Here is a 12,676-nt window from a genome sequence, read left to right as displayed (position 1 = left end):
CTGCACTGGGTCTTTGTTGCTACATGCGGGCTTTCTCCAGTTACAGCGGCTCACTGGTTGCAGGCACATAGGCTTTAGTTGCTCTCTGGCATGTGGCATCTTACAGGACCAGGGATGGAAATGGTGTCCCCTGCATTGGTAGGTGGATTCTTAATCACTAGACCACCAGGGAAGCCCTTAGACTGTCATTTTTTAAATTGTATAAACCTCCTTTCACTTGAGATTCCAGAGTCAAAGTTTCTTTTCACCTTGCTACTTCCTAGAAAATACCAGATTTCCTGAAAGTCACTGCTGCTGCTGCTGCTGCTAAGTCGCTTCAGTCATGTCTGACTCTGTGTGACCCCATAGACGGCAGCCTACCAGGCTCCGTCATCCCTGGGATTCTCCAGGCAAGAACACTGGAGTGGGTTGCCATTTCCTTCTGCAATGCATGAAAGTGAAAAGTGAAAGTGAAGTCACTCAGTCGTGTCCGACTCCCAGCGACCCCATGGACTGCAGCCTACCAGGCTCCTCCATCCATGGGATTTGCCAGGCAAGAGTACTGGAGTGGGTCACTAGGATTATTATTTTGGACAGTCCAGTCTCTCTTTGTTTCAGGCCTCACAACTTTTGTCTAGTCCATCTTTTAAGTCCATCTAGTCCATCTGTTAAGCCCAGGCTGGGTACCAATCAGACTATAGCCAAGGTGCATAGTCAGTGTGTGTAGCCAATTTGATGATGGAAGAATCATCATTCGGCAACAAGGCTAGTCAAAGTCTGAAGAGATCATTAATTTATTTAACAAAATAGTAGGACTTAAATCTATCACATGATGAAGAACATGGGCTTGTTCCCCAACCAAATCAGGAAAGTTGTGAACAACCTTTGAAGCTGGAAGAGAGTAGCTTGGGGACTGATCAAAGGAAACCACTTTACACTGCCAGTAGCTTGGACTCTTGTGTGTGTGAATGTGTGTGTGTGTGTGTTTTAGTCGCTCAGTCCTATCTGTCTCTTTGTGACCCCATGGACTGTAACTCACCAGGCTCCTCTGTCCATGGGATTCTCCAGGGAAGAATACTGGAGTGAGTTGCCAAGCCCTTTTCCAGGGGATCTTCCCAACCCAGGGATCGAACTCATGTCTTCTGCATTATAGGCAGATTCTTTACTGTCTGAGCCACCAGAGAAGCCCAGTGTTGGAATAGTTGCCTTCAAGAATACTGGAGTGGGTTGCCATGCCCTCCTCCAGGGGATCTTCTCAACCCAGGGATTGAACCCAGGTCTCCTGCGTTGCAGGCAGATTCTTTACCATCTGAGCCATCAGGGACGCCCATTTACCAGCAACTGGTTTTAAATTCAAATAGGTGCAAGAGTGGTTTAGAGAAATTCCTGAGTGATGGGTGAGGACACCATGGGCTAGCTGGGGAACGAGCCTGGTCTCCCATAGGCGCGACCAGGACACATGCTCTCCTGATACAGGCCCTTAGAACCTCGGTCAGAGGCAGAAATTCCGGCCAGACCATTGTGCTGACTGGCAAGGATGTGCGGGGCGGGGGGGTGGGGGTGGGGGGCGTGTAATTCCCACGTTATCAGGGACTCCGAACCAAATCCAGGCAACCTTCCAGAGCTGACCGTCCTCGAGGGAACGTTACTAAACTGCAGGCCTAGGGATTATCCGTGTGCCACTCCCGCCCCCCTACCTACCCCCCCAATCGCAGAGTCCAGGTGGCTTTGTGAGTCACCCACACCCTCCGTAATAAGGCCACCATGGGTGGGGCTGCCTCGCAGTTTCTCGCTCCTTCCCTCCCTGACTCTTCTCTCCTGCTCTTCGAGCTCGGCTTTCGTGCAGGCAGAAGCCACCGCAGCGCCCGCCCCACCGGGCATGCTCAGTGCTCAGGCGGGTTGTGACGACCGCCAAGCAGCGCAGGGCCCCGCGCGCCTGGCAGCGGCGCGCGGGTCCCTTTAAATCGGACCGGCCGGTTGCCAGGCAACGGCGCGACCCGCGCTGGCGCTGCAGTGCAGAGGCTCTGCTCCCGGCCGGCCCGGCCGGGTCGCGGTGGCCAGCGCCGAACCCAGGTCATCTGCCCGCTGCTGGAGGCCGTCTTCGGAGAAGAGGGACCAGGGCCCACTGGACCCCACCCACGCCACCAGGTACGTCTGAGCCCAGTCAGGCCGGGGCTCCCCAGGCTCGCCCCTCGCCCTCCCTGGGTGACCCGGGCGGAGGCATCGTGCTCCCTGCCTCGACGCCCGCTGCGGTTTCCTCACTCTTTAGGGCTCCGGCCGGGAACTGGCGGGCGTTTGCGAACGAAGGTGACTGGGCGTGGAAGTCGGGGTGTGGAAGGAGGGGTGGGGTCAGGCCTCGTCCCTGCTTTCTCTCAGCCAAGGGGTAGATGGGGGTAGGGCCTGGGGAAGTGGGAGGTGTCACCTGCAGTGGCGTCCTGGTCAGCACCCGAGCCTCACCATCTCCTCTGCACGGGAAGCTGCGGTGGCAGGAGTTTAGTTAATCGTTTACAGAGAAAACCCCCAAACTCTGCATGCTTAGATGCAGCTTTATAGCAAAAATGTGACTTTCATACTAATACGGTACTCAGCCTTTCAGAATTAAGGTGACTTCCTATCTTTTCTTCTAGAAGGAGTAATTCCACACTAATAACAAAGAATTGGGGGTAAGAACCGTTCACAGGGCCCAGTTTTCAATGGTTCTTGGCTTCGCTCTCAATATCCGCCAAACAATAGACAAGACAGTTTGTCCCGTGAAGTGGACACTTGGCTCATATGTGAGGACCCTGAGAGATTAAGGCAAAAACTGGGATCCCTTTCCTTTTTAATGGTTTTTCAAAATAACTGGACTCTGGGAGAGGGAGCCAAGGCCTTGGCTCCAGCCTCTGCTAACGTGGCTCTTGGCATGCTCCTTACTAACAAGCATGTTGCTGTGGCCGCTAGTGGTGGCTCATTTGTTCAGTAGTTGCTAAAGGCAAGAAGGTACAGTGTTGAATAAGATGCGACCATGATTGTTGTCCCATCTGATATTTGCATTGCTGGGGGAAGGAAGACTTAATGGCGTAATAGCTGGGAAATTGGGTTGACAAGTTAAAACGAAAACTTGCTTCAAAGTGTCTGATGTTGCATTTCAGATCAGCCAAACAACGTTAAAGCTATCACTTGTAATTTTAAGCTACAGCTCAGATATGAACACAATTTGGTCATTCTTGTTAATTATATTTTCTAATTAAGCTGTGGCATTTTCTTTTTCAGTTCAATCTGGAGAAGGAGAACGGTGGCAACCAACAGAAGACCTTGGACTTCAGGAACTGTAAGTACCCTTGTGCTGGCTGATAGCTTGCTATGGGTGTTGAGAAGCACAGAGCCTCACCCAACAAATATCTTCAATCTTTTAACAAGACCATTAGTCTGCACTGTCAGTACACTATCAAAAAAGCCTCATAGAAATACAAAAAAAAGTGTCCTAAAGACTTTAGCTGAGCCCAATAAACTTTGAGGGAAAAATAAAAGTTCTTTCCCTAAAATGCCACCCACAAAACCTCATAAGCCAAAGGAAAAATTACAAGTATTTACAGAAACTCAATTAGAATCAAAACATTATAGAATTTTCAGGAAGAATATTAAGAATTATTCACTCAACAAATATTTATTGAGGGCTACTATGTGCCAGGCAACAACAAGGGATACAATGATGAAAAAGATGCCAGGAGATCTCAGCATATTGGTAAAATGAAACTGTATGAAATGATGCTGAAGCACAGAAAAAACTTGCAGAGTCATCCTTGCTAATCTTCAAACTGATGCCCCAATTGTAATATTTTTAAGATGTTTATTGGTGGCTCTGAAAAACATTGGGACATTTGGTAAGTTCATGGCAAAGCAATTAGTGATTTAAAAAAATGTAAATCTCTTTGGTGTAGAAAGGCTACCACTCTTCTGCTTAGAATAAATTTAGCTTGGAAATCTGGGGACATCAACAACTTACAGGATTTAGGGCTAATTCTTCCATGAAGATACAGCTCAAATTAATGTAAGATTCAAGTTTAAGTTCCCCTCTACCTACCTTAACAGTACTTCTTTTTTTTTTAACTGACTTCTTCTGAGGTCTGATGACTTCAGACTGGCAATTCTGAAGCACATATCTTTGGAGAAGGGTTGGGTTGTTGGTTGATGTTTCAAGGGAAGGTAAGGAAAATCTAAAAAAGAACAAAACCCATTGTGTACAGTATAAAATTGCTTGCATTTTCGTTTTCACTAATTTTTCTTAACCACCTGGAAAAAGGTGTATTGTCTGTATATTACACCTGAAGAAACTGAGGTTCACAAAAGGTAAGTTTCTATGAAGTTCTAAAATGTGGGTGCCAAGATATCTGACGTCTTCAGTCTTTTTTCCACCAGGGTTGACACAATTCCTTTCTCAAGAACTTTCTTTTCCTTCTTCCCACAATTTTGCACGGCAAAACATATTTACCAACCTTCTTTCAGACAGCTTTGGAGAGTCCTCATAATGGAGAAGCTCCCATAGAGGGGGCAGGTCAGAATCTTCTGGAGCAAGGGAAGAGAGTAATGGTGGCAGGGTTTTGTGCTTGGGAACAAGGGAAGCAGAAAAATAGGTTGAGAACTACTGCTTTTATGTGAGAACAGATTGGACAGTTGAGCAATGAAGGAAGGCCAGTGATCTTTGTAACAAACTTTTCTATTCCTATCTTGGCCAACCAGTTTTTCTGAGGGTTGAGAGAACTGAAACCATCCAAGAATAATGGGGAAAAGTTCCCTGGGCTAAGAAGGGCCTTTTGTCTTCCCCCTTACTGCCCCTAAGCTGTCACTAAAAGCCACAGTTTTAGTTGAGTGTGGCTGAAGTGCTGAGGGTTATAACATAAGGTTGTCCATCACAGGTTGGAAATGACCTTTTCTAAACATCACTCCCAGTTTACAAAGTTTGGGGCAAAGCACTGTTGCAAGATGGGAAAAAGCTTCTGGAGGTTTCCCAGTCCCTGGCTCCCCCTGCCTGGAAGCATAATTGCCTTTTGCAGGCAGATCGAGATTTATGCAAAAGAGATACTCCTGACATTTTGAAATAAAATCTAATGTAAATGAGATAAGGAAATAGAGAAAAAAGATCTTTGATTTTTATGTCATCAGATTTCTCTAAAGCATGTAATTTAAAGTGAATATTTTAGAAAATAATTAGATTTCCTATATTTGATCACTTATCCATCTTAATATGAGCATATTCCCCAGGGCCCCATACCTTGAAAATGAAAATGAGATAGTTTAGTGGGTTTCTCCTTTCACAATAAACAGTGTATTAGTTTCTGGAGCTATTTGAGGACAGATATGCATTCACCTAAGATTTTTATGTAATAGTTTGCCTAAAAATCCACAATAAGTGATCACTCTTCGCTTAGCTCTCAACAATTACGCTATGTTATATTACATTATAAATCATTTTCAATTTATTTTATCAGTGGTTCCCAAATTCTTTAGGTGAGTAGAAACCATTTCCATGAGTCAATAAATTTCCTTACTCCACCAAGATGCACTACTACTTTACCTTTGCAAAAATAAGGAAGTTACTAGAGGATGAATGGTGATGTTTTAGAGAGACACTAACTAGAATAATCAGGAGTCCATTATCAATTCACGTCAGACACAAATGCATACATGTAGCCATATAATGGACAAGCATGCAGTGCAGTCCCAAGGACTTCTGGGAGATCACTGGCTTAGAGGACCACTAACGTCATTTTTGTCATATGACTTTATATTGTTTTCCTGTGTCCTGGTTGTTTCTTTCTTTAAATGTTTCATTCCTCTTGAACCTCCTTCCCCTACCGAAGGTCCTTCAACACCCGATATTGTGTTGGGTAGGCACTTGTAATAAAAAGTGTTAGCAATTGACCCACTAAAAAGGCATGCTTATTCTCTCAATGGCTCTGGTTTGATTTGCCTTATGCTGCGACAAATTACCTAGTCAAGTTTATTGAAAGCAAACTGGCTGCCATGCCAGGATAGAGGAAGGAGTGTCATTGTCTCAAAGCATATTTCTTGTCTTTGCCAGAGAATACCAATGTCGTACTTGTTCTGTGGAAAAAACAAAGAGCACAATTTGTGAAGAGAAAATGAGCCTGGTACCTTTTACCCTCAGTCTGGGCTTTGCCATCCTCTGTGACTCGATTTGGGAACAATCCCTTAAAGCATATCTTGCCAATGAAAGAGGAAAAAAAGAAAGAGAAAGGAAAGAAAGAAAGGGAGAGAGAAAGAAAGAAGCAGTTCAGAGACCTCTTGACCCTGCCCTGTGTAAGCCAGGGGAGGGAAATTCCAAAAGGCTTTTCAAACCTTTCTCTGTTCTGTCCTTTGATATGTGACATGCAATTCTCCTTACCCTCCCCCATTCATTTTTCCTCTCTCCTTTTGTGGCCCTTTAAAAAATACCTAAGCTCTGAAAATAGTGGGTTGTTTTCTTTCAATCTGTGGAATGAAACCTATCAGAAGAATAAAGAGAAATTTTAGAATAAGCACTGATCTGGGAGACAGGGTCTCAGTTTTACCACTATAGGCTGTGAGGACTTGGACAAGTCACTTCACTTCTTTGAGCCTCAGTTATAAAATAAGTGGACTGTTCCCAGTTCTGTGAAAAGCATTGGCTGTATCAGGAAATTGTACAGAGGCTCAGGAAAGAAAGATAGTAACACTGAAAAAAAAATATATATAAGTTTTTTAGCCAGAGATTTATGGGAGGGTTGGAGATAGAGTGACTTTTTCAAGGTGCAAAATCATTAATGAAAAGAGCTTTCTATTTTAACCTTTATCTACAGCCAGACCCCTATCTCAGATTTGTCATTATTGCTATCTCCAAGTATAAAGTGGCCTCACCTGACTTGCCCCGCTGCACACCTCTTTCCTGGTCAACCTCACCAATACCTTTCACTCAGAATTTGGTAGAAGGAATAATAGTAATCTGTCTCCCAGTGCTACCAGATTAGAAGCATTTTTGGGGCCACTCTGCACAACTTGTCAGAGAGTACTGCACCCCACTCCAGTACTTTTGCCTGGAAAATCCCATGGACAGAGGAGCCTGGTGGGCTGCAGTTCATGGGGTCGCTAAGAGTCAGACACGGCTGAGCGACTTCACTTTCACTTTTCACTTTCATGCATTGGAGAAGGAAATGGCAACCCACTCCAGTGTTCTTGCCTGGAGAATCCCAGGGACAGTGGAGCCTGGTGGGCTGCCGTCTATGGGGTCTCACAGAGTTGGACACGACTGAAGCGACTTAGCAGCAGCAGCAGCAGCACAACCTGTGGGATCTTCATTCACCAACCAGGGTTGGAACCCGAGCCCTCAGCAGTGAAAGTACACAGTTCCAACTGCTGGACTGCCAGGGAATTCCCTAGATGCATTTTTAAACTCTTACAGAGTTGTCTGGTAAAAATTTGACTGCTAAAAACTGTGACTGGCAGTTAGCATCTTTCCCCTTTTCTCTGTTCGTTTCCTTTATGATCACTGTAATAATCCCCAGTATTTGCATTCATGTTTCTAGAGAGGAGAGCAAGTGTGATTATGGTCATCTTCGTCTTTAAGGGCAGATACATCACTGATGCTTCTGGATGGTGACTAATAGGATAACAAAGTCAGAGAGGACTATTTCAAGAGAAAGCAGAGGATGCTCCAATGGCAAATATTGGTACATATCATGAATTTCAAGTCTCGACTTACTACTGTGGTCTGATTGACTAAACTTAAAGTTTGGGTTATGGCTTTTAAACCAATCATTTTAACACCTTCACTGCATATTTGCACCTTTTCCTTTCCTCGAAACCAAATACTTGTCAGTGGAGATATATCCTTGGGTATAATGAGTTACCTTCCCTCTTCTTTGCGGGGGAAGGTGTCAGGCATGTAGGTATTGAGTTTATTCTCTCATTGTCTGTAGCAAGAAAAACTTGCTAAAATTTAAACTACATTTGTTAAAAAGTATCGAGAAGTAATATACCAAAGAGTGGTTATCTCAGTACCATGGGATCATGACGAATATTTCTGTGTGTGTGTGTGTGTCTGTGATCTTCTGTATCTTCCAAAATTTTACAGTCATGCTAATGCATGACTATTAGCATCTTTATATGAAATATTATATTAATTAATATAATATAACATTTATACTCTTTAATAATACTAAAGAAAATATTAATTTAAAAAATAAGCACAACTGCCATTTTTGTTACCAAGATAAAATTACATTTGTGTGCATGGGAAGAATAGATGCAAACATACTTTGATTTTTCTCAGTAGTAATGTTGCAAATATATTGCAGCAATTTAATGTATAGAATGAATAAAGTGATCCCCTCCTTTTTCTTCCCACCCTTTAGCAGTAACTGCAGTCACCAGTTTGGTGGCTTCAGATGCCAGTTGCCCATCAGTGTGTTGCTTGGGTCCTTCTTTTTCCCTTTTTTCAAAAGTAGTCACTGATCAAATATTTTTGTGTTTTAGGAAAGCTGTATGTTATGGACTCTCTTTGAATGGGGAAGACTCCTTTTGAAACAAAATAAATATCCTGTAACTTTTGTAAATTTAGAAAGTTGGTTGTGGTTTAATATGCTAATTTTTCATCTAAAAATTATACTTGGAGTCAGTATCTTGGAAAAAGAAACCCATTTGGTGGCATTAGTATTTCCAATTGTTGACATTCGGTTCTCATCATGAAATTGCTGTCAAAATGGATTGAATTCTGTACACTTGGCAGTCTTGTCTAAAAGCAAAGCCCAAGACTGGAATAACAGGAATTTACAGGTCAAGACAGAAGGGCACTTGGCAGAGTTAGTCATAAGGAAGTCTGCATGGTATACTTTACCAAAAACAGCTCACATTGCATTAAGCACTGATGTTTCAGTCACTTTAAAGAATGAATAAACAGTAGTTCAACCAAGAAGAACTAGAAAAAAATCAAGCACATTGGAAGCACAGGCTTACCTATTAATTAAAAATCACTTATACTGTTTTGAAGCAATCTGTTTTCATGTTGCTTTCTCATAGGATTATTTTCTCTATAATAAATAGCCAAGCTTGTCCATTTATTGGTTATATTTCATAGGATCAGAGAACTTTAAAGCTGGAAGGGTCTGTAGAACTTAGCCAGTTTAGCCCTTTCCATTTATAAAAGAAGGAACTGAGGCCTGAGTCGCGTGGTGAATTAGAGGGTGTGCCAGCCCTCAAATATTTAGATTCTTTCACCAACGGGCCAGGATTCTTAGTTCTTTCCACTGTCCCAGCTGCCAGTGTAAATATGTGCCTTGATTTTAAATTTTGTTTTTCAGGAATTGGAAGAGGTACCTGAAGAAATGGATGCTAGGAGAAAACACTGGAAGGAGAATAAGTTTGCTCCTCTTTTCAGTGCACAGGATATTCCAAACGAAGCTGCTCAGCTTGAATCTTCTTCTGAACAAATGCCTTTAGATAAGATCAAGAGAATGGAAATAATATTTAATTTGTCTAGTAGAAAGTTTCGAGAAGAAAATAAATTTAAAAGGAAAGAATTTATTTCCCAACCAAATGAAAATGAGCAAGAATCAAATTTAATAGAGAGAAAGATAAACATTTCAAAGACTGAGGCAGACACAAATTCTGTCTCCTGTGAGTCATCTAATTTAGACATTGCAACTGAAGAAAGCTTTAATAGCACAGAAGAGCTTCCTACCTGGGTTATAAAGGAGTTATCAACTCCACCACAAAAAGACAAGAAAAAGAAATTCACTGAAGGAATGTCTTCAAAACTTCGCCTGAATCTTTTGAATGAAGAGCTGGAAGTGCTTGATATGAAATGCAAAAAAATTGAAGAGGAATTTGAAAGTGCAGAAAAAGAACTTTTGAACTCCAAAAAAGAAGTCTCCACAAAACCCCTAAATTTTCAAGAAGCAGAGGTGGAAACCTCCAAGACAGACTGGGAGCTTCAAGCTTTAAGAAATGACCTCTCTGAAAAAGCAACAAATGTTAAAAACTTAACTGAAGAGCTCCAGCAAGCCAAAGAGGTCATCCACAAGTTGAGCCTTGAGAACAAGGATTTAAAAGAAACTGTTAGGAAGTTAAAGCGGCAGACTGAGGTCGGAAATGCATTCCTAAAAGAAGAAATGAAATTGTATTATGAATTAGAAATGGAAAAGATCCGTGGAGAGCTCACTGCCATCAAGAATGAACTGAGAACAGAGAAGACCCTACAAGCAAGAAATAACAGAGCCCTGGAGTTGCTTAGGAAACACTTTGCTTCTGTAATGCCATCAGGTACCTCTGACAACTTTATGGGGGATTTTTTTAGAACTTAAAAAAAGAAAATAAAAAAATCCTTTCATTGGGCAAATCTTTGAGCCAAATCAGTGTTTCTTGTGCTTTCCTTGTGTATGACTTAAAACGTGTGGGACAGGATATAGTTTTCATGTTTGGTGAATCAGGCTACCCATAAAGGCTATAGATGTTAACTTCAAAGCTTCTGCTTTCTTTTTCTAATGAATTTATTGCCTAAGTCCAAATAGAAATGAAGTTTCAGAAACCCCTTTATATATATACATATGTATATATATATATGTGAGTGTATATATATATATATATGTATATATATATATATGTTTTTAACTCAGAGACATATAGTAATTCACCAAATCATTGATAAATACAAATTAACAGACATTTGTGATCTTGTGAGCAATATTTCCTTGGCACATGAATATTCTTCTATCTGTGTTCATTGATATTAACAATAAAAATTTCATTTATGGATATAAGTATGACTTGTGTATGGGTCTTAAAGACTCAACAGGATACTGAAAAGTTATCTGCTTTCCCTGAGATCTATCCTTAATTAGGAATAGATAAACATCACCCCCAAATGCAGGCTTTTCCTCCTTCCTGCTGTTTTCCCCATGCTTTCTCACTTGACCTGGCCATGGTTCTCATAGACTGGAAGACAACTTAGAGACATGGCTGTGACCTTGGCTAGAGCCCTGATTTTGACAGCCTTGGCTTTTGCATTTTCTTATGTTGACCAGCAAGGGGCGATGTTGACACAGTTCTTCCAAAATTCTACCAGGGGAAAATTTGTAAGCTTCCTGTCCAGTTTACTTCACCAGCTGGCTGAGAGGGAGTGAAAGGTGTTGGATGTCATCTAGGTAAGCTTTTACTGAGCGGCTTGATTTATACAGGAATCCAGCTGTGTAAAGAGCCCAGACGATGACAGTTTCTTTTTTACTTAAAAAGAATAAAAATGTACTGCCTCAGGCCTTTGGTGGAGACTGTGGGCCAGTCGATTGTTGCACTTGTTTGTATCAATCAAGATTTTTTTTGTAATTGGAGCTCTATTTGCATGGTATTTTTAAGTCCAGTGAGCCAAATGTAATTACAGCCTGTGATGGTGAGATACAGTTGTAAGGGTTCAAGTATTTTCCCTCACGGGAAATCCCCAGACTGGGAGTCTAGACATTTTGAGTTCTAGGACCTGCTTTGTTGTTACTAACTAGCTAATTAACCTTCTAGACCTAGAAGTCCTCATCTATAAAATGCAGAAGTAGATCTATCATCCAGATTCTGTTCAGTTCTAACATTCTGTGATTTCATCACAGTGAATTTAATCACAAGTGTATAACTACCTACGAGGAAGTAAAACATGGCTTTGAAAGCATTCAGCTCTTAATACTTCAGGGGACCTACTTTACAGAGCTTCTCCTTTCAAAGGAAATGCACAAAGGCTCTTTTTTATAGTTTGAACATCTCCGAATACCATGTCAATAATAAATCAGGAGAGGGAGTAAATGAGGTTATTTCTTCTCCTTTCTCTTGATTCCTTTTTACTCATTAAGGTCAGGGAAGGCACTTGAATAGAGAGAAACTAGGTTGACCTGGAGTTGAGCAGAACTTGCCTGGCCTGGGAAGATTGGACTAAATTGGGAGATAATCATCTTTGGAACTTTCTGACTTCAACGTGATAACTTTACCCAGGAGCTGGCAGCCTGCTCAAAGAGGAAGCTGACTTTCAGGCTTTTAATGGTCACTGCTTCCAACCCAGGGTCTTTCCTTCCCCCACAAAGACCCTCAGCCCCTGACTGCTAGTGTGCACATAAGCTTACATGTTTAAAATATTTCACAAATTGTATTAAGCTATTACGCTCCAACCTCTTAGTATATTTCAATTTCTAAAGAGAAGTTTTTACTCCAGAATTTCTATCAACCAACCACACATCGATAGTCTTCGGTGACAACTTGGTTTATCTTGCGTGTGTGTGTGTATGTGTTTATGAGTGCTTGGGGGATGAGAAAGGAGTATGGTTTTAGGAGGTGCAGAAAAGATAAGTGCATCACTTAGTCCAGCTCTTAGTCGAGTGGTGGGGGAGGCTTTGTATTTCTAGGATGGAACTGAAACAGTCCTGATGAGACAGCCTGGGATGGTGAGTCCCAGCAAGCTTCACCCTTTGGAAAGGCCCTTTAGAAAGCCTAGATCCAGAAACAATCCAGGGAGAACAATATAAAATCACCAAGTCCAGAGGGCCAAGGAGAGCCAACAGTTTGGAGCTGAGAAAGGACCACATCTTTTGATGCTTTAATTTTTCAAAGCAGGGCTGAAGCAAGCTGAGAGAAAGCTTAGAAGTTACTGTTCATCTTCATGGGCAGATGGGAACAGCAGTGGATTGAATTGGCTTACAGAACCAGAGTCAAG

At 42.1% G+C, this 12,676-nt stretch overlaps 1 protein-coding gene and 1 long non-coding RNA gene across 3 annotated transcripts in view; one reads left to right on the top strand and one right to left on the bottom strand.

The window, feature by feature from the left end:
• The first annotated feature begins 1,891 nt into the window (after positions 1–1,891).
• Positions 1,892–10,517, top strand: CCDC160 (coiled-coil domain containing 160). Of its 2 annotated transcripts, XM_005906524.3 has the most exons (3): positions 1,892–2,127; positions 3,232–3,289; positions 9,294–10,517. In XM_005906524.3, exon 3 carries the CDS (start codon positions 9,318–9,320, stop codon positions 10,293–10,295), a length of 978 nt encoding a protein of 325 aa, XP_005906586.1. In that variant the 5' UTR covers positions 1,892–2,127; positions 3,232–3,289; positions 9,294–9,317; the 3' UTR covers positions 10,296–10,517. The 2 variants fall into 2 exon arrangements, with proteins under 2 accessions (XP_005906586.1, XP_070222163.1); XM_070366062.1 differs by lacking the exons at positions 1,892–2,127; positions 3,232–3,289 and adding an exon at positions 7,256–7,664.
• The window catches only part of LOC138986406 (uncharacterized), a 146,602-nt gene continuing 137,443 nt past the window's right edge, over positions 3,518–12,676 (bottom strand). The window contains exons 2-3 of the long non-coding RNA XR_011463257.1: positions 4,043–4,175; positions 3,518–3,820 (exon numbers count right to left, since the gene is read on the bottom strand). This is a non-coding gene — a long non-coding RNA (uncharacterized lncRNA). The remainder of the gene's footprint in view (positions 3,821–4,042; positions 4,176–12,676) is intronic.

The sequence above is a fragment of the Bos mutus genome, chromosome X, assembly GCF_027580195.1.
Source record: "Bos mutus isolate GX-2022 chromosome X, NWIPB_WYAK_1.1, whole genome shotgun sequence".
In the NCBI taxonomy this organism is placed as follows: Eukaryota; Metazoa; Chordata; class Mammalia; order Artiodactyla; family Bovidae; genus Bos; species Bos mutus.
This window is presented reverse-complemented; position numbering and strand designations above follow the sequence as displayed.